Source organism: Rhinatrema bivittatum, chromosome 3 (assembly GCF_901001135.1).
Source record: "Rhinatrema bivittatum chromosome 3, aRhiBiv1.1, whole genome shotgun sequence".
NCBI classification, from domain to species: Eukaryota; Metazoa; Chordata; class Amphibia; order Gymnophiona; family Rhinatrematidae; genus Rhinatrema; species Rhinatrema bivittatum.
In genome coordinates, this window is record NC_042617.1 from 197,612,500 (window position 1) to 197,633,522 (window position 21,023).

General features: G+C 49.7%; 1 protein-coding gene across 3 annotated transcripts in view; it reads right to left on the bottom strand.

Moving 5' to 3' along the window:
* LOC115088721 (neurofilament heavy polypeptide-like) overlaps nucleotides 1–21,023 on the bottom strand; it is a 67,536-nt gene that overhangs the window by 21,028 nt on the left and 25,485 nt on the right. For all 3 annotated transcript variants that reach the window (XM_029596963.1, XM_029596962.1, XM_029596965.1), the window contains exon 2: nucleotides 14,548–14,790. In XM_029596963.1, the coding sequence (XP_029452823.1) occupies nucleotides 14,548–14,703 (156 nt within the window). In that variant the 5' untranslated portion in view covers nucleotides 14,704–14,790. The remainder of the gene's footprint in view (nucleotides 1–14,547; nucleotides 14,791–21,023) is intronic.

Genomic DNA, 21,023 nt, shown 5'->3' on the forward strand with positions numbered 1-21,023 from the left:
TGAAACTGTAATTTGATCCAAAACATACCCCCCTTTATGTGTACAATTAAAAATAAGGAGATCTAGAGAAAGGGAGGAAAGAATGAACTGATAGACCTAAAAAACACCTACTGCTCTACTATCCTCATGGATATTAAAGTAATCCAACACCATGATCTTATCCACTCTTGATGTCAGCAAGGCAAAAAAGTCAGCAAGCATAGAAAGGTCCATACTGAGCAATTCTGATTCTGATACAACATTCAGAAGAGATGTGTTCAGAAACTACGATAATTACACCGGACTGATGCAGCACTGGCGAAACGTTGTCAACGTCGGCGTCTTGAAAGGCAACTGTTAGCAGAGCAGATTGAGCATTGCAGAAAACCGTTGACTTTTGGCGTTTTTTAAAAAAATTCTTCAAATAGGTCTTCAAAGAAGATAAGTGTTGAAATTCTGAAATTTTGATCTCTAACAGGCGAATATGTTACTTGCGATAAACTTGGATTTGTGAAATATATACTAGGACTGTAAACTAAACCAAATAACCAGTCTTCACATCTAAACACTAAACTCTCACACCCTCTCCGTAACTTAAGGGATAATGGAGTTAAAGCTAGAGAAGTTCTAAAGTCCAAAATAACCCCACTTCCCCTTCTATGTTGTCGAGCTTTATGATAAAAAGGACAGTGTGGGAATGAGAGGTGATTCCCACAGGCCTGGAGACAAAACTAGCCTGACTCCAGCCTTTCTTAAAAATTAATCTTTATTCACAGCTTCAATCATAGTCACAACTAGAGATGTGAATCGTGTGATCGATCGTCTTAACGATCGATTTCGGCTGGGAGGGGGAGGGAATCGGATCGTCGCCGTTTGGGTTTTTTAAATAGAGTGAAAATCGTGAAAATCATGTAAATCGAAAACCTGCACACTAAAACATCCCTAAAACCCACCCCGACCCTTTAAAATAAATCCCCCACCCTCCCGAACCCCCCCAAAATGCCTTAAATTACCTGAGGTCCAGAGGAAGAGTCCCGGTGTGATCTTTTACTCTCGGACCTCCGGTGCTTGTAGAAATGGCGCTGGCGCTACCTTTGCCTTGTCATATGACAGGTCAAAGGTAGCGCCGGCGCCATTTTGTTTTTTGTCCCCCGAGGTCAGGAGCGTAGGAGATCGCTCCCGGACCCCCGCTGGACCCCCAGGGACTTTTGGCCAGCTTGGGGGGGCCTCCTGACCCCCACAAGACTTGCCAAAAGTCCAGCGGGGGTCCGGGAACGACTTCCTGCATGCGAATCGTTTTTCCGTACGGAAAATGGCGCCGGCCACGGCGTATGACCGGCGCCATTTTCCATATGGAAAAACGATTCGCGGCAGGAGATCGCTCCCGGACCCCCGCTGGACCCCCAGGGACTTTTAGCCAGCTTGGGGGGGCCTCCTAACCCCCACAAGACTTGCCAAAAGTCCAGTGGGGGTCCGGAACGACCTCCTGCAGTCGAATCGTGTTGTCTACGGCTGGCGCCATTTTGCGCAAAATGGCGGCGCAAAATGGCGGCGGCCGTAGACAACACGATTCGACTGCAGGAGGTCGTTCCGGACCCCGGCTGGACTTTTGGCAAGTCTTGTGGGGGTCAGGAGGCCCCCCCAAGCTGGCCAAAAGTCCCTGGGGGTCCAGCGGGGGTCCGGGAACGACTTCCTGCATGCAAATCGTTTTTCTGTACGGAAAAACCAAAGGTTGCGCCGGCGCCATTTCTACAAGCACCGGAGGTCCGAGAGTAAAAGATCACACTGGGACCCTTCCTCTGGACCCCAGGTAATTTAAAGCATTTTGGGGGGGTTCGGGAGGGTGGGGGATTTATTTTAAAGGGTCGGGGTGGGTTTTAGGGTTGTTTTAGTGTGCCGGTTTTCCCGCCCTCCCCCTTCCCCTCCCCCTGATTTACGATTTTTTGACGATAAATCGGGGGAATTGTTATTGTATCGCGGCTCTAATGATTTTTGACGATTTAAAATATATCGGACGATATTTTAAATCGTCAAAAAACGATTCACATCCCTAGTCACAACAGTAGACTGCCTTTACCTTCAGAGAGTGTACTCACTCTACTCACAGTTTGCATTGCTTCGTCTTAGCTCAGTGTTTGGACAGTGTTACTCAACAGGAGCTGTCTTCCTCCTGGAAACCTGGTCTGGTTATCCCCATCTGGATCCCAGCTTTTATTCCCCAGTCTCTGGTTAAGCCCTCTGAGCCCCTCCTGCCCTGCATGATCCAACCCATAGAGCATATTTTTTAAACAGGCCTACCCTGACTAACCCCCTCCCCCCTTCCTGAAATTCAGCCATGAACACTGTATATTGAATCTCTGCCTTTGTATACTGTACATCTTCCCAAACCGTTGCATATACCACTGAACCATATACTGTATATACTGCATATGCCACTTTGTATACTGTATATCTTCCCGAACTGTTGCATATACCACTGAACCTTGTATATAGCTCATTGTTAATATTAATGATATGCCTGTTCCTGGCAAGTTCATTTTGTTCCTCTCTTTCCATCTTGACCTCTTCGTTCCTATTGTTCCCATCCCATGCCCTGTTCTATCTATTTTCCAACCATTTGTTGAATATAAACCGGCATGATGTGCCCTTGAATACCGGTATAAAAAAGTTAATAAATAAATAAATAAATACATACATACTGTCCTAGAGTAATTTAAGGTAGAGCAGGCGTCTTGCCTGGTCCTGCACAGGTAAATAGGGGAACACTAGAGGCACTGCCTCAAAGACAAGCTAACTGAAGAAGGGACCCATCAAAAACCCCATACCAGGTCTCAGTTAAAAATAGTAAATCAAATAGATTCGCAGTCAGCATCAGCAAATAAAATACAGTCACCGAGCAGATATTTACCTGTGCAAAACTGAGAAGGGCTTCAGAGGGGTGTGGGATAAACACTGTGGATCCATAAAGTCTAGAGGATGTGAATGAAGAGTGGGTGGCTCGTGGGAATGACAGCTACTACCTGGAGATAATACCCTTATTCAATAAACATACACACGGTTAATGCGACTCCAACATTGCTCTAAGCTTCAACGGCAAGAGGAAATGTGGAAAAAAGGATTTGCATTCACAAAAAAAGCAGGGAGTATATCTTGCTTGTTACGGCGGTTACTACCCCAAACCAAATAAGCCTGATACTTCACTTTCAATGCATATCAAGCATAGCTCTCTGCTTAAACGGCAGGGGAGAAAGACTGATACTTCACGCATATCCAGCATAGCTCTCTGCTTCAACGGCAGGGGCAAATGAAGAAAAGTGGATCTATATACAGACAACAACCAACAAGGACTGAATTACATAGTCTGGGTAAACAAATAAACATGGGTGTAGCTTGCTTATTGCAGTGGTTAATACCCTTAACTAATTAAGCTATTTCACTTAGATACAGTTCCAACACTGCTCTCTACATTAATGTCGGGGGTGGAAGGGAAATAGAACCAAAAGGTTACTAAGGGCCAAGAGTAACAGATAAGTATGAGAAAAAAGAAAAGTGCGAAAGCTTGCTGGGCAGACTGGATGGGCAGTTTGGTCTTCTTCTATGTTTCTATGTTTAATATATTTCTCTACTCAAGCCTCTGATTCTCTCCAGATTCTCCAAGAGGCCACCAGACCCTGTCCCGCTGTCTTCTGAGGCTGATGTCACGTACCAAGTTCGGGAGGTCTTGGACATCCGGAAGCATGGAAGGAAATGGGAATACCTTCTGTCATGGGAGGGTTTTGGTCCTGAGGAGAACAGCTGGGAATCTATGGCTAATATCTTAGACAAGGATTTTCTTCGGCAGTTCCATGCCAACCATCCCCACAAACCCAAACACCCAAGGAGGGGCCTTAAGAGGGGGGGGTACTGTTATGCCTGTCGGTCGCAGATGGCTGCGACCACAAGTACTCACTTCTCGCACTGCTCTCCTGCCCTCCCCGGGTCTGCTCACAACGCGGGCCTGCCTTCACTGCCATGTTCCTCGGGACTCCTCACAGCGGCATGGACGCCGTTACTTCCTACTTCAATGTTGGGCCTTCCTAGGCGTGGGCGCGTGTCACAGACTCTGCCTTTGAAGTCTCTTCAGCGGGAACCTTGGGGGCGTCCCTGATTGATGATGTCATCGGACTCCTGTACTTAAGCTCCACCCTTTCCCCCAGTTAGCTGACTTGGCAACAATTTCCGTATGAGTCCTCAACTTCTGCCTTGTGTTCCTGAGACGTCGCTACGTGCCTTGCTCCTGGACCTGTCTGGCACCCGCTCCTCGGGGGTCAGTGTGTACTCCTACGGGGACTTGCTCCTCTGGCTGGCACTGCGCCTGTTATTGTTTGTAAGGTTTTGGGTGGACCCCTGGACACTGTGGCTGCTGACCATGCCCACGGGGGGAAGTCCCGTGAGGGGCCACAGATCAGGCTCAGCTTTAGGACACACAACACAGATAACAGTATTGAGGAGCCACGAGAGGTGGCAGTAGTGAGCAGAGATGGAGCCTGGCTGGGCTTGTAGTCCCTCAGGGCTCTGGAAGAGCAATCCCAATTTGGCTGTGACAGCGGTTTCTCTCGGTAGGAATCACAGGAGCTGGAGTAGAGGCAGGCCCTCGAGGAGCGAGTACCTGGTTCCAGGGAACAGCTCTGAGAGAGAAGTAGATAGTAACTCACTGATGGTGTAGGCAGCGGTATCTTCCAGGCAGAAGTGAAGTCCAGGCAGCGAGTCCAGGAACATGGGCCCTCGAGGAGCGAGTACCGATTCCAGACAGCGACCTGAAAGAGAAGAGAGAGGCCTCCGAGGAGCGGGTACCCCAAATAGAGTAAGTCCAATAATGGAGAGGCAGAGCAGCTAGGTACGGAGAGTGAATCCCATCCGTAAGGAGTTCACCAGTATGAATACCTGTTGCTAACTCGATTAGCTAGCAATAGTGTAGGCTTTTTGTAACCAGGATGCATGACGTCATCACAGGGGGATGCCCCTGAGGTTCGCACCAAAGAAAGTATTTGAAGCAGGGCTGCTTGGTGCACGCATCCTAAGTCAGCTGGACAGCCTGGTGGGAGGCATCGCCCAAGTTGGACCGGGGACGCCGGAGAGGATGGCAGGCAGACGCTGCGGCAGCCAAAAGTCCGTCATTTCGGGAGGAGTCGCCAGAGAGGTAAGGAGGGCAGAGTAGAGACGTCGGTCAGCGACTGCCGTAACAGTACCCCCCTTCAAAGGGCGGTCTCCTCTGCGGGTACCAGGTTTAGGGTTTGAAGGATACGCGAGGTGAAATTGACGGAGCATCTCTTTATCAAGGATGTTAGCCTGAGGCTCCCAAGAGTTTTCTTCGGGGCCGAAACCCTCCCAAGAAAGGAGGTATTCAAGCCTTTTGCCTCGTCTTCGGACATCAAGAATCTCTTCGACCTTGAATTCTAGGTCATCTTCTGTTTAATGCTGCTCCCCCAAGGGGAGGAGCTAGCAATTTGTAATACTCCGTAGGTGGAGTTAATGATCTGTTGTGGGTTGGCTCCCACAGAGTGGCAGTCTGTATGATGCCGCTCTAGTAGTGTAAGGAATAAACACTTAATGGAAATTGGTGAATCCTTGGGCCAATGGCAGATGACAGTGCCCCCAGGAGGATATCCTGAGAGGGACCACCAGCTAGGCTGGAGTATGGAGACAAACACAGATAGTTCTTTATTAGACAGGAAGTAGAACCACCAGAGGTGGCAGTAGTGAGCTGATGTGCCCGGCAGGGCTGAAGTCCCTCCAATCCTGGAACTGCAATCTCTGGGTTGCTGAGCTGTAGAGTGAGACTATAGGTAGTGAGTAGACAAGGTAAGCTGGATACAGAACCAGTAGTAGATGATTCACTCACAATTATATACATCTGCAATGGCTTCTATGCAACGGAGAGTCTTCAGTATATTCAGGACAGGAGCCGTAGGCAAGTACTGGTTCCTACATGCAGACTGGAATTATAACTCACGATCTCCGTACCTGCGATAACGTCTTAGACAGAAGAGAGTCTTCAGAGATTAGGAACATAGGCCCTCGTGGAGTGAGTACCGGTACCTATCTGTAATAGAACTCACAGTGTTCATGTCTGTGATCGCTTCCAGGCAGTAAGGAGTAGAGGTGTGAATCGTGTAATCGATCGTCTTAACGATCGATTTTGGCTGGGGGGAAGGGAAATCTGATCGTCGAGTTTGTTTTTTTCTAAAAATCGTTAAAAATCGTAAATCGGGGGAGGGCGGGAAAACCGGCACACCAAAAAACCCTAAAACCCACCCGAACCTTTAAAACAAATCCCTCACCCTCCCGAACCCCCCCCCCCCCCAAAATGTTTTAAATTACCTGGGGTCCAGTGGGGGGGGGGGTCCCGACGCGATCTCCTCCTGCTCTCTGGCCACCGCTGCGTTGAGAAATGGCGCCGGTGGCCCTTTGCCCTTATCATGTGACAGGGCAAAGGTAGCGCCGACGCCATTTTGTTTCCTGGTTCCAGACGTCATGCATGCGGGAGATCGCCCCCGGACCCCCGCTGGACCCCCAGGGACTTTTGGCCAGCTTGGGGGTGGGGCCTCCTGACCCCCACAAGACTTGCCAAAAGTCCAGCGGGGGTCCGGGAGTGACCTCCTACACGCGGGCCGTATTGCCAATGGTGCCGGCGCTACCTTTGCCCTCACTATGTCATACGGGCGACCGTCGCCCGTATGATATAGTGAGGGCAAAGGTAGCGTCGGCGCCATTTTGAAGATTGGCAATACGGCCCGCGTGCAGGAGGTCGCCCCGGACCCTCGCTGGACTTTTGGCAAGTCTTGTGGGGGTCAGGAGGCCCCCCCAAGCTGGCTAAAAGTCCCTGGGGGTCCAGCGGGGGTCCGGGGGTGATCTCCCGCACGCATGACGTCGGGAGCCAGGAAACAAAATGGCGACAGCGCTACCTTTGCCCTGTCACATGATAAGGGCAAAGGGCCACCGGCGCCATTTCTCAGCGCAGCGGTGGCCAGAGAGCGGGAGGAGATCGCGTCAGGACCCCCCCCCACTGGACCCCAGGTAATTTAAAACATTTTGGGGGGGGGGGGTTCGGGAGGGTGGGGGATTTGTTTTAAAGGTTCGGGTGGGTTTTAGGGTTTTTTTGGTGTGCCGGTTTTCCCGCGCCCTATTTAACAATACAATACAAATGCCCCTGACGATAAATCGGGGGCATTTGTATTGTATCGCGTATCTAACGATTTGGGACGATTTTAAAATTATCTGACGATAATTTTAATCGTTCAAAAACGATTCACATCCCTAGTAAGGAGTCTTCTGAGCATTCAGGGATGTAGGCCCTCGAGGAGCGAGTACCGGATCCCGTCTTAGCAATCTGAAATCAAGAAGAGAGAGCGAGGCCCCCGAGGAGCGGGTACCCTTGATAAGTACAAGAAGGCAGAGTAGCTTGGATGAATCGTAACCAAGAAGAGTATGATTCGAGTCCTTGCTAACTCGATTTGTAGTTTGCAAGCAAAGGCCTTTTAAGTTGGAAGCGGATGACATCACTACGGGGGGACGCCCCCGAGATTCGGTGCAAACTCTGGAGCGCTCGCGCCCTTACGTCATCAGGAACATGGAGGATCCGCAGTGTCAGGCCAGCCCGAGGATTCCGGAGAGACGCAGGAAGGAGACGCCGTGGCAGCAGCTGTCCTTCAGACCTGGAGGGAGTCGCCACAGAGGTAGAGAGGGTGGAGCGAGGGCGAAGAGCAGGCACGAACGCAACATCTTCTGCATTGATGGCAGGTGGTTCCTGAGTCTTGGAAGAGAATTCACTGAGTATGAGAGGTTTCAAGAGTGAAACGTGAAAAGTGTTGTGGATGTTTAGTCCGAGTGGTAACTTCAGACTGTAGGTGATGTTGCCAAGACGTCGGAGGACTGGAAATGGTCCAATGTAGTGAGAAGCGAACCGAGTGGAGGTAATTTCAGTCTGAGATGTTTGGTAGATAACCAAACTTTGTCACCGGGTTTGGAGACAGGCGCTTGAGAATGGTGAGCGTCACAGAACTTCTTAGTGCAGTCTCTCGCTTTAACTAGCATGTCTTTCATCTGAGTCCACAGGTTATGGATTTCATCAGCAGTAGATTGAACTGCTGAGGACATCACTGAGAGTTTCAGTGGAAGTGGCGGTGTTGGAGAGTGTCCATATACCACTTCAAAAGGTGTTGATCCAGTTGATGTTGCTGGATGAGAGTTGATGGTGATTCAGCCCAAGGTAACAGTTCGGCCCAGTTATTCTGATGGCAACTCACATAGGCTAGAATGAACTGTTTTAAGGTTCTATTCATCCGTTCTGTTTGGCCATTTGATTGCGGATGATAGGCTGAAGTGTAGTCTAGAGAGATGTCGAATAACTTGCACAAGGCCCTCCAGAATTTTGCCGTGAATTGAGATCCTCAGTCTGAGACAATGTGTCTTGGTAGGCTGTGAAGGCGAAAAATGTGCGATATGAAGAGCTTCGCAAGCTCCAAGGCTGAAGGTAAGCCAGGCAGCGCCACGAAATGGGCCATCTTGCTGAAACGATTGACTGTTACCCAGATGATATTCATTTGTCCAGAAGGGGGTAAATAGACTACAAAATCAGTAGCGATGTGTGACCAGGGCTGTTCCGGAACTGGCAGTGGTTGCAGCAATCCCCACAGTTAGCCAGAAGCGGGTTTGTGTTTGGCACAGTTAGTACAGGATGCCACGTAGGATAGGGTATCCTTCTTGATAGTAGGCCACCAATAAAACTTCTGGATCTTGAGCAGGGTACAGCGTTGACCAGGATGGCCATCCAGCTTGGAATTGTGCGCCCAAAAGAGCACTTTCTTCCTGAGGTGTTTAGGCACGATGGTCTTACCAGTGGGCACAGATAGTCGCCAAGATGACTTTCTTCGGGTCAATTATGTGCTGAGGCTTTTCAGGCACATCCTCCAAGAGAAAGGAGCATGACAAGGCATCAGCTCTGGTATTTCTGTCTCCGGGGCGATATTTAAGCACAAAGTCAAAACGATTGAAAAATAAGGACCATCTAGCTTGTCTGCGTTAAGACGTTGCGCATGGCAGAGATACTCTAGATTTTTGTGGTCCATGAATACAGTTATTTGATGTTGAGCGCCTTTGCTTTATTGCCAAGAGCTCTTTATCACCGATGCCATAGTTCTTCTCTGCCGGGGAGAACCGTCGTGAGAAGAAAGAGCTGGGACGTAAGACTTTAGAGTCTCCAATCTGGCTCAATACAGCCCCCACGCCGACATCTGAAGCGTCAACTTCTATGATAAAGGGCTTGTTGGGGTCAGTATGCCACAAGCATGGTTCCGTGGAAAAGGCAGTCTTTAGTTTCTCAAACGCGGAAATGGCCTCCGCAGACCATTTTGAAGTGTTGGCACCCTTGCGGGTCATTGTGGTCAAGGGTACTGTTAAAGAAGAGTAGTTCTTTATAAAGCTTCTATAATAGTTGGTAAACCCCAGGAATCGGCCTTCAGGCTGGTAGGTTGGGACCAATTTTTGATACTCTCAAGCTTTTCAGGGTCCATCTGGAAGCCATCTTTAGACACGATATAGCCAAGAAAAGGCACTGAGTCTTTATGAAATTCGCACTTGGAGAGTTTGGCGTAGAGCCGGTGTTCACGGAGTCGGCGTAGTACTTGCTTGACATCCTCTAGATGAGTGGGAAAATCCTGGGAAAATATCAGGATATCATCCAGGTATACCACGACACTTTTTTAAACACAGCTATACTAACTGCACGAACCATGTGGTTCGTGCAGTTAGTATAGCTGTGTTTAAAAAAGGATTGGATAAGTTCTTGGAGGAGAAGTCCATTACCTGCTATTAAGTTCACTTAGAGAATAGCCACTGCCATTAGCAATGGTTACATGGAATAGACTTAGTTTTTGGGTACTTGCCAGGTTCTTGTGGCCTGGATTGGCCACTGTTGGAAACAGGATGCTGGGCTTGATGGACGCTTGGTCTGACCCAGTATGGCATTTTCTTATGTTCTCTTGTACAGCAGTTCCCGCAGGATGTTCTGAAATATAATAGTTTGCAAGCAAATATAGCGGGTGCGTTGCACAGGCCGAAGGGCATAACTAAGTACTCAAAATGGCTGTCTCGAGTGTTGAAGGCTGTTTTCCATTCGTCGCCATTACGAATGCGAACTAAGTTGTAGGCCCCCTTAAGGTCAAGTTTTGAGAATATTTTGGCCCCCTAAAGCCGGTCAAACAACTCTGAGATTAAAGGCAGGGGGTAGCGGTCTTTAATCGTGATCTTGTTCAGACCTCGGTAATCGATACAAGGACGTAGGGTATCGTCCTTCTTCCCCACAAAGAAGAAGCCTGCGCCGGCTGGAGACTTCGATGGTCTAATAAACCCCTTCTGTAAATTCTCCTCGACGTATTTGGACATCACCTTGTTCTCAATCGCTGAGAGTGGATAGACACATCCTTTAAGAGGTTCGGTATTGGGTTTCAGCCTTATGGCACAGTCATAGGACCTATGCGGAGGAAGGATGTCAGCAGCTTCCTTGGAAAACACATCACTAAAAGATGCGTATTGGGGCAGCAGTTCTGGCATCGTTGGAGTAGTAGGCATGCAGATGACATGAGCAATCTTAAGGCACTTCCCATGACAACCTGGGCCCCAGCGGGAGAGTTCTAAGGATGCTCAGTCAAATTGGGGTTGGTGTGACTGCAACCAGGGTAACCCCAGGACGATAGGGTGCATGGCCTTCTCTAACACAAAGAAGGGAATTGACTCAATATGGAGAGCTCTGGTGCGGAGAGTTACCGGTACAGTTTGGCAAGTCATGTCACCCGGTAAGGGCTCTCCATGGATGGAGGATAGGAGTAGTGGAACCTTCAATGTGACGAGGGGAATCCTCAGATGTTCCACTAGGTGTCGAAGAATAAAGTTGCCTCCTGCCACTGAATCCACCAGGGCAAGAGTTTGAACCTTAGAAGGTCCACAGATCAAGGAGACTGGGAGAGAGCGCGGAGGAGAGGGCATAGTAAAGCCTAAGAACAGTCCTCCTGCAGGACTTAGGCCCCTCCGTTTCCCGGACGAATTGGGCATGTTGGGACATCGTGACCGATCTTCTCTCTTTGGAAGTCAAATGTCCGCGACCAAGTTGCATTGGTTCATCTCCACTGGCAGCAGGAATTACTGGAACCATACGAGGTGCAGGTTTAGCACTAGCCTCCTTCTGACCAGGTCCTCTATTAGGCCGGAGCTCTTTCACCTTATCACGAAGCTGGTGATTGATCCTAGTAGCCAAAGCCACTAGTTCATCCAGCGAGTCAGGTGTTTCACAAGCGGCCAGCTTGTCTTTCAAGCGAGTATCCAGGCCTCTGAAGAAGAGGGTCTTCAGGCATTTGGGGTCCCAGCAGAGTTCTGTAGCAAGAGTCTTAAACTCTATCGCAAAATCAGCCAGTGGTCGGTTGCCTTGCTTCAGGTCCACCAGAGCAGAACCGGCAACGGTCATTCGAGCAGGAACATCGAATACGGATTTAAATAAGTCCAAAAATCCATCTATGCCCTGCAAAATAGGATCCTTGCCTTCCCACAGTGTAGAGGCCCAAGACAAGGCCCTTCCATCAAGATAAGATAGAATGTAAGTAGTCTTGGAAAAAGCTGTGGGGAACTGATAAGGCTGTAATGCAAAATGCATGCAGCACTGGTTTAAAAAGCTCCTGGTCTTCTGAATCTTTCCCGAGAAATGAACTGGAGCAGCCAGCGGTAAAGCAGTCTTTAAAGTTATTTCATGTAGCTGACCTTCATTGCTGGAATTAGCGCCTTGGGTCTTCTGCGTGTGCAGCTGATGAAACGCTGAAGTGAGTTTCTCCAATGCGTCTTGCTGTTCAGTAATGCGCAAGGCCAGGCCCGGAATGGCCTGCAGAGCATTGAGCTGTGCCGGATCCATGGAGTTAGCAATCTGTTATTGTTTGTAAGGTTTTGGGTGGACCCTTGGACACTGGGGCTGCTGACCATGCCCACAGGGGAAGTCCCATGAGGGGCCACAGGTCAGGCTCAGCTTTAGGACACACAACACAGATAGATCTTTGATTAACAGTATTGAGGAGCCACCAGAGGTGGCAGTAGTGAGCAGAGATGGAGCCCGGCTAGGCTTGTAGTCCCTCAGGGCTCTGGAACAGCGATCCCACAATGGCTGTGACAGCGGTTTCTCTTGGTAAGAATCACAGGAGCTGGAGTAGAGGCAGGCCCTTGAAGAGCGAGTTCCTGGTTCCAGGGAACAGCTCTGAGAGAGAAGTAGATAGTAACTCACTGATGGTGTAGGCAGCGGTATCTTCCAGGCAGAAGTGAAGTCCAGGCAGCGAGTCCAGGAACATGGGCCCTCGAGGAGCAAGTACCGGTTCCAGACAGCGACCTGAAAGAGAAGAGAGAGGCCTCCGAGGAGTGGGTACCCCAAATAGAGTAAGTCCAATAATGGAGAGGCAAAGCTGCTAGGTACGGAGAGCGAATCCCATCCGTAAGGAGTTCACCATTATGAATACCTGTTGCTAACTCGATTAGCTAGCAATAGTGTGGGCTTTTTGTATCCGGGATGCGTGACGTCATCACAGGGTTCCAGCCCCTGAGGTTCGCGCCAAAGAAAGTATTTGAAGCAGGGCCTCTTGGCGCGTGAATCCTAAGACAGCTGGACAGCCTGGCGGGAGGCAGCGCCCAAGCCGGACCGGGCACGCCAGAGAGGATGGCAGGCAGACGCTGCGGCAGCCAAACATCCGTCAACCGCGGGAGGAGTCGCCAGAGAGGTAAGGAAGGCAGAGTGGAGACGTCGGGCAGCGACAGTCGTAACAGCGCCTCCTGGGTCCTACTCTGCATTGGCTCCTGCTACTCGGGTCTCCCTTGGAACACTGCGGCAACCTGTGAGTTCCTTGGCTAGCCTTCCCTGCTTCTCGGGGTTGCACCTGTGTTCTGGCAAGACTGCACTCTCCTGCTCCTCAGGCTGCACTTACTACTCAAGAGACTACCTAGAGCATCCCCGCTCCACGGGGCTGTGCTCCTGCTTATTCAACGACTGTCAGCTGTCCCGCTCCTTGGGCCTGCTTCTCTACTATACTTTCGGCATTCCTCCACTCTCCAGGTTCCTGCCTACGTCAGCAGCTGAGATCGGGATCGGGCTTCCCTGCCTCGTGGGTTGGCTTGCGCCTCCTAATCTACTCCCACTACGCTGCAGCTCCGTCCCTTGGGGCTGCCCTCCAGAGAACCTTCTGCACGACTAATCCCATGCCTACTGCTCCGCGGTCCGCCTGGTGCCTCTCTTTTCAGGGTCTCACTCCAGGTACTACCAACTGTCTGTCACCTTACTGGGGTTACCTCCTGATCCCTGGGGGTCTCTCCTCCACTGCACCCAGAGCTCCCCACTGTGCCTGTACCTCGCCTCCTGACGGTGCGGATCTGTAGGGCTCCTCCCCATGGGCTGTTACAACTCACACCTCAGGCCAAGGGTCCACATACCCACAAACCATAACAACCTTAAAATGCAGCAGAGGCACCCGGTCCCACAGTTTTATAAATTAAAATATCAACATGCTCCCTCCCTTTCTTCTCACCCACTTGCATGTATACTAAAGGGCATGGCATGGCGTGGCACACCCCCCCAATACTGTTACTTTTATTGCCAGAAGCAAGAGACCCTTTGCCCCGCACCCGGCACCTCCAGCGCTCCTCTAAGAGAAGCAGCGCTAAAGATGCTTGCGTTAAGCTTACGTTTCCAGTGCTGCAAGCAGGGCAGAGGGTTACAGACACAAAATAGACCAAAAATGAGTTATTCCTTTTTCATTGGGCCCATTTTATGAATATGTTGTAGAAGAAAAGATAAGCGATGGAAAGCTAAGCCCAAAATAAGTCCTTGGTTCAATGATACTTGACATAACTGTTACGAGTTTTGTGTGGTTGAATGTCTGTTAACTTGTGCATCATGAGAATTAATGTATTGCTTAATCTTCAATATAAAGATAATATACAGTACTTTATGGAGTGAGTTTTCAAAGGTATTTATGCATATAAAACAGTTTGCGCACATAAATAGTCTTTTATAAAATACTCTGAGGTTTGGCATGTAGAAGTATGCACAAAACCCAATTTGGTGCATAAAAATAAGGCATTCTGGGGTATGGCATTGGGGTAGAGTTTGGATTTATGTGCATAATTTTTTATTTTACAAAGTGTGTGCATAGATTCACATGCAGTGTTGTTGTAAAGAGCAGGTGTTACATTGTGCAAGTTAATTTGTGCACATACTTTTGCATAATTTTTAAAGCAAACGTGTGTGTTTGTTTTGAAAATTAGTGTAACTTATGAGCATTGCTGCCACGTACCCTTGATGTTACAAAAGTACCCTATTACTAAACTATATTGATCTGATTAAGGCTTCAATGAAGATTAAAGGAGAAAAACCACCTCATTACCTCATTTATAGCAGGAACATTTTTCTCAGTATTATTACAATTTCTAGTATACACATGGTCCTGTCTGTTAGATCCCTGCTGCTCATGCAACGTCTCCGCAACACACAACTTTCCCTTAACTTACTTCTGTTTCCTCTGTGGACAAGGATTTTCTTGTAGCAGCTGGTTGCTGCAGAGACCTTGCTGTATCCCCCTGCATCAGAGGATCCTCTCCAGCAGTTGGGGATGGAACTCCAGCCTCCTCTTTGCTGCAGGGTATCTCAGCATCTGGCTCCTGCATCACTTTTGGGTGCCTTAGAGAGATTAAGCACTCATACACTGGACTCTTTTCTCTTCCTCCTCCTTGTAATATTTTCAGTAGCTTCAACTTCAAAATAAAAAAAAATAAACTGAGTGAGTAAACCAGCAAATCGGAGACTTTGTTAAATCCAGAATTAAAAAGACTGTGGAGAGCTCAGAGTGGCCCTCTTGCCAAATTTTTTTTTTTTTTTTTAAATCTTAATAAAAATGTAACTTTTTTTTAGGGCTACAGAAAAAAGCAAGTTTGCTAACCGTAAACAGTGTTTTCTGTGGATAGCAGGATGAATTAGCCATGCTGTCTGGGTGCGCCCCTGATGGCCTGGAGCGGAACTTCTCTCAGAATGTTTAAAACTTATTTATTTATTTAACAGCTTTTCTATACCGACATTAGAATGCACATCATATCGGTTTACATCTCAATAGTAGGTGGAAAATACAATGAACAGGGGTGGGAGAGGGACAATAGTAGAAACTCGAGTGCAGGAGGCTTTAGGGGGAGCCTGAAAATTGAACTAGAGAAGTAACAATAACTCTAGAGGTTGCATTCGTACCTATTCTCGCCCTCGCTCCAGCCTCTCTACCTTTGTGGTGACTCCCTTCGGGTCTCATGGACAGATGTTGCCGCGGCTTCTCCCTGCCTCTGAATCCCGGAGTCCCCGGGCTGGCTTGACGCTACAGATCCGCCATGTTCCTGATGACACAAGGGCGCGCGCGCTTCAGACTTGTACCGGCCAGGGCGCGAACCTCTGGGGCATACCCCCCAAAGTGACGTCATCTGCTTCCAACATAAAAGGTCTTTGCTTGCAACTACGAATCGAGTTAGCAAGGAGGAATCTTTCTCCGCTGCTCTAGACTGCCTCTACAAACTTACCTAGGGGTGCATGTATGGCCTAGAAGGACATCTAGGATAAAATGGTTTTCTATAAGGAGGATAATAACGCCTTGTTGTTGGATGGTCTTGAGGTTATGTTAAAGAGGACACTGCTATACTTTGGTCTTTCAACTGAGTCACCGTTTCTTTTAGTTTTTCCCCAAATAGGGTATCACCTTTACATGGAAGGTCCACTAATTTGTCGTGGACTTCTTCACGTATTGTGTCTGCTCTAAGACAGGCCATTCTGCGAGTTGTGATGGCCACTGCCGAACTTCTAGCGAGCAGCCTCTCACCTCCACACTGGCCTGACGCCTTCTTGCGGTCTAGGCCACCTCGTATCGCTGCTGCCGCATTCCCCAGCAGGCCTGCCCTGCTGTGGGCTCCTCCTCTTCCCGGCATGGAGCCGCCACTGACTGCATCTTCACGGCATGAGTGCCGCCACCGTCTTCAGCACCTTTGTGGCAGGAACGCCGCTGACGACTGCCCCTGCCTGTTTCCGGGTGTTATGCCGGTCGGCCGAGGAAGTCGACCCAGCTTAACCCCTCCGGCTACAGTCTGACACGCTACAGACCCACGGGGGCTGTGCAAAGTCGAAAGGCCTACCCCTGCGGTCAGGACGCCATTGCAGTGGAAGCCCTGCCCCCGACGTCCTCTAGACGTGCACAGCGAAGCCAGCCTTTTTTTGTTAAAGGATCAGCACAGGAAGGCCGGCCTACTACCACTGATCTCTGCCCCTTTCTGGAGGTATTTAGCCTGCCCTTGTTTGCTAGCTCATCCAGTTAGCAAGGATCGTGTTGGATGGAAAGCCTCCGGTCTGAGCTACTCTGCCGCTGGAAGCTCTTTCTGCCCTTCGGGGTATTTCACTAACCTTAGGTACCCGCTCCTTGGGGCCCCTTTGCTCTCTTTCAGGTGCCTATCTGGGATCAGGTACTCGCTCCTCGAGGGCCTGCTCTCCCTAGTACGTGCCTGTATTCAACTACTTCTGCCTGCTGGAATCTTCAACCTTACGGCCACCAACGTATTGATAATCTAACTTCTCAGTCTGTCTCATCTACAGCTCTGCTGTGCTGGGAACCTACACCTGGAAGTCCCTATACCATCTTAGTGAGACGGGTTACCTCTGCCAAGGGTCTCTGGACTGCTACCCTTGGATTACCTCACTACTGGCACCTCTGGTGGAACACATCAGCTGTATAATAAAAGACAAATCTCTGTGTTTGTGCGTCACGAGTCTAGCCTAGTACTGTGGTTCCCCACGGGGCTCCTCCCCGTGGGCGTGGTCATCACCACAGTACCCAAGAATCCACTCAAACACCTTCAAACCATAACAGATTGCTAACTCCATGGATTCGGCTCAGCTCACTGCATTGCAGGCCATTCCAGGTCTGGCCCAGAGAGGCCAAGAACAAAGGATTCTGGAGACACTGTCAAAGGCTGTAGACCATCTGAATGCTCGACTGGATTCTCAAGCAGAGGAATTGAAGATACTCCAATCTCTACCTGGCCTTATTCAGAAGGTACAGAGTCTCCAGACTTCCTTGGAGAAAGTGATGATGGACGTTCAGCGTTTAACCCTTCGTCAGGACCTCCTGAAGCAATTTGATGCCTCTCCATCATTAACTAGTTCTTTCGCTACCTCCGGATCTAATCATGCGGTAATTCCTCTTTCTAACCCACCTCACTACTCCAGAGATCCAAGACGCTGCTGAGGGTTTTTAAACCAATGCCATATGCACTTTGCACTTCAGCCCGCATTGTTCCCAAACGACTTCGTAAAGACTACCTTCATTCTTTCCCTTCTGGATGGAAGAACATTGGCATGGGCTTCACCATTATGGGAACACTCGGATCCTCTACTATCCAACTTGTCCCTGTTCGTTTCCGCCTTTAAGGAGATTTTTTAAGAACCCGGCAGGATACCAACGATGGGATCTGACCTGCTTCCCCTCCTGCAAGGGTCCCGGTCCCTCGGCGAATACACTATAGAGTTTCGTACCATGGCTACGGAGTTAAACTGGCAGGGGAACAGTGTTAACGCCATGTTCCTGGAAGGATTATCTCCACATATCAAGGATGAACTGGCAGCCCGGGAACTCCCCACTTCCCTTGAGGGCCTTATAAACCTCACGGGTAAGATTGATCGGAGACTCCAGGAACAAGCCCGGGAGAACCATGCAAGACAAGGTGGTCGTGTCTCCGACCCTCTCCTTCTGTTGGAGGACCCTGTTTCTTCTGGAGAGGAACCAATGCAGTTGGGTCGAGCCCATGTTTCGGCAGCTGTAACCACTCCTCACCCGCAACCAGGATGTGTTGTTAACTCCAGATCCTCCGTCCTCACATTTCCAGAACAATAGAAGAAGTTGTGGTGTCCAGAGACTGCGGAAGCTGTTAACCGCGGTCTTACGGCAGCCTCACCTTTATTTCTGTTACCTGCTTCTCTGGAGTTGTCTACTTCCAATAACCTTACACAGGCCTTGGTGGATCCGGGCGCCGCAGCAAATTTCATTTGGCATGACCTCGTAGAATATTATCAAGTTCACACCTCACCAGTGAATCCTCCATTAGTTCTTTCGTCAGTGCACAGAGACCTTCTTACCAGGAAGGTCACTCACGTCACTCAGCTGTTATCCTTGAAGATTGGAACGAATCACATCGAACATCTCTCCTTCTTCATTCTACCCGATGCAGTGAGTCCTATAATCTTGGGGTTACCTTGGCTACAAAAACATCAGCTGCAGTTTGATTGGTCCTCTCCCGATCAGATCCAATGGGGACCGTTCTGTGCAGAGTCTTGCTTAAAAACTTCTGAACTACCCAGGACCACGTTTGAACCAACGGCACTATCGGTGCCCTTACTCTGCCAGAGGAGGTCTAGCCCATCTGGGGTGTCCGTTCCGCATAACAAACTTGCGCACGAGGGGGAACAGTTGATTTGCAAAGAATTGGAGAACAAGGTATTGATGAAGTCACAGGGGCTAGCCACGCAAGGTCTTCTAGCCGTACTGGCATACAAGGAACGGGAGATTCAGCAACTACATGCAACAAAGGATGCGCCCTTCTCTACAGCCTACGGACAAACAGGTTCTCGAGATGGATGAAGAGGATTGGACCACAGAGGATGAGGAGGAAATTGATGAACCGTCAGGAGGGGCCCTTGAAGAGGGCCCAGCTTACCCCTTCCGGCCATGGTCTGACGTGCTACAGACCCCCGGGGGCTGCTGCAAAGTCAAAAGGCCTACCCCTGCGGTCGGGACACCGTCGAGGGAAGCCCCCCCCCCCGACATCCTCTAGACGTGTGCGGTGAAGCCAGCCTTTTTTAAAAAAAGGATCAGCACAGAAAGGCCGACCTACTACCACTGATCTCCGCCCCTTCCTGGAGGTATTTAGCCTGCCCTTGTTTGCTAGCTCATCGAGTTAGCAAGGATTGTGTTGCATGGAAAGCCTCTGGTCTGAGCTACTCTGCCGCTTCCTTGCTGCCACTGGAAGCTCTTTCTGCCGTTCAGAGGTATTTCACTAACCTTGGGTACCTGCTCCTCGGGGGCCCCTTTGCTCTCTTTCAGGTGCCTATCTGGGATCAGTTACCCACTCCTCGAGGGCCTGCTCTCCCTGGTACAGTGCCTGTATTCAACTACTTCTGCCTGCTGGAATCTTCACCCTTACAGCCACCAACATAGTGAGTAATCTAACTTCTCAGTCTGTCTCATCTACAGCTCTGCTGCGCTGGGAACCTTCACCTGGAAATCCCTATTCCATCTCGGTGAGACGGGTCTCCTCTGCCGAGGGTCCCTGGACTGCTATCCCTGGATTACCTCACTACTGCCACTTCTGGTGGAAAGCATCAGCTGTATAATAAAAGACAAATCTGTTTATGCATCTCGAGTCTAGCCTAGTACTATGGTTTCCCCATGGGGCTCCTCCCTGTGGGCGTGGTCATCTCCACAGTACCCAAGAATCCACTCAAACACCTTCAAAACCATAACACTGGTCCTCTTCACAATATTTAAAAGGCCAGCAGCTAGAAAGCCCCGCGGCCCCAATGGATGACCTCATCACTCCATGCCTAATCCAGCCCTATAAAAGGGCTCAGCTTGTTCTCCTCGGTGCCTTCGAATCGGGTCTCACAGTTGCCTGTGGTCTTCCTCTGGTCAAGGTCCTCCGTGGTCTTCTCGTGTCTAGATGGCTCTTCGTTTGATGTTCCTGATGTTCCTGGTCTCCTTTATCTGTTCCTGGTCTTGTTCCTCGTCGGAGCACCTTCGTTGCCAGTTCCATGATGTTCCTGATGTTCCATGCTCCTGAAGTTCCTGATGTTCCATGTTCTGTCATTCCATGTTCTGGATGTTCCAGTCCTGATCGTGATGTTCCTGTCTCTGGCTCTTTGTCCTGCTTCCAGGTTTCCTGCTTGTCTACCTTTCCTGGTGTGCTACTGTCGTGGTCTGTGACCAGCCCATGGAGGTCTATGTAGGGTGCTTCATGGCACAAGGCCTGTCTCATGTCTGCAGTGCACGTCTCCGGAAGGTCCTTGCTTTTAATGCCAAGGTCTGTTCCTGAATCCGAGTTCCGAAGTTTTGAATCCTGAGTCTTGAATCCTGTTCTTGATCTTCAGAGTATCTTGTTCCTGCTTCCATCCATGCCCTAGCCTCAAGCCAGAACCTGCTCCAGTTCAGCGTGGTCTGCAAACAGCCACAGATGGCTGTGTAGGGCACGCTTCAGTGCAGGCATCTCCTGAATGTTCGACATGTCTCTGGTTCTAAGTCTTCACTTTCTCGCCTGGAGTCTGCTTCACTTTCAGCGTGGTCCATGTCCAGCCACGGGCGGCTGTGTAGGGCGCACTGCAGTGCAGTACTCACCCTATACTAGTGCCTGAATCCTGAATCCTCATTGGAGTCTTCCAAGTATCGTGAAACCTCACCTGAGTCTTCCAAGTTCCTGAGTTCCATGTTTCATCTTGTTCCTGCCCTCAGCCTCCGTCTGGCCTCACACACTCGTTATTCCCAAGCGGTGGGTACGGAAGGGCTACCAAGTGACTGGAGGGTTACTCTTCAGACTAGCATTGTGTTGCTGGGTCTCACCTGTGCATGTAGGTCCAGTGGAGGTCTGGGCCTGCCTCGTTCCAGTTCCTGATGTTCCATGTCTTGACCCTGGTTCAGCCTTGCTCCTGCTCCAGCCCATGCCTGAACATTCTCACCTCCCACAGTGTATGTCTTGGGGCTCCTCCTGAGCCGCGCCATGGCCCAAGGGCTCACAATCCCTCTTGAGCAAGCGACCATGCCTCCTCGCTCGCAACATTGTGTGTAGAAGGTGGCGGATCACTTCTTCCATATCCAAAAAGCCCTGTTTATAATGGGAATCAGTATCTGGCTGCTGGGAATCAGGTTTTACTTTCTGCAGACATTCATATAAATACTGCACAATATAAAACTGATGCT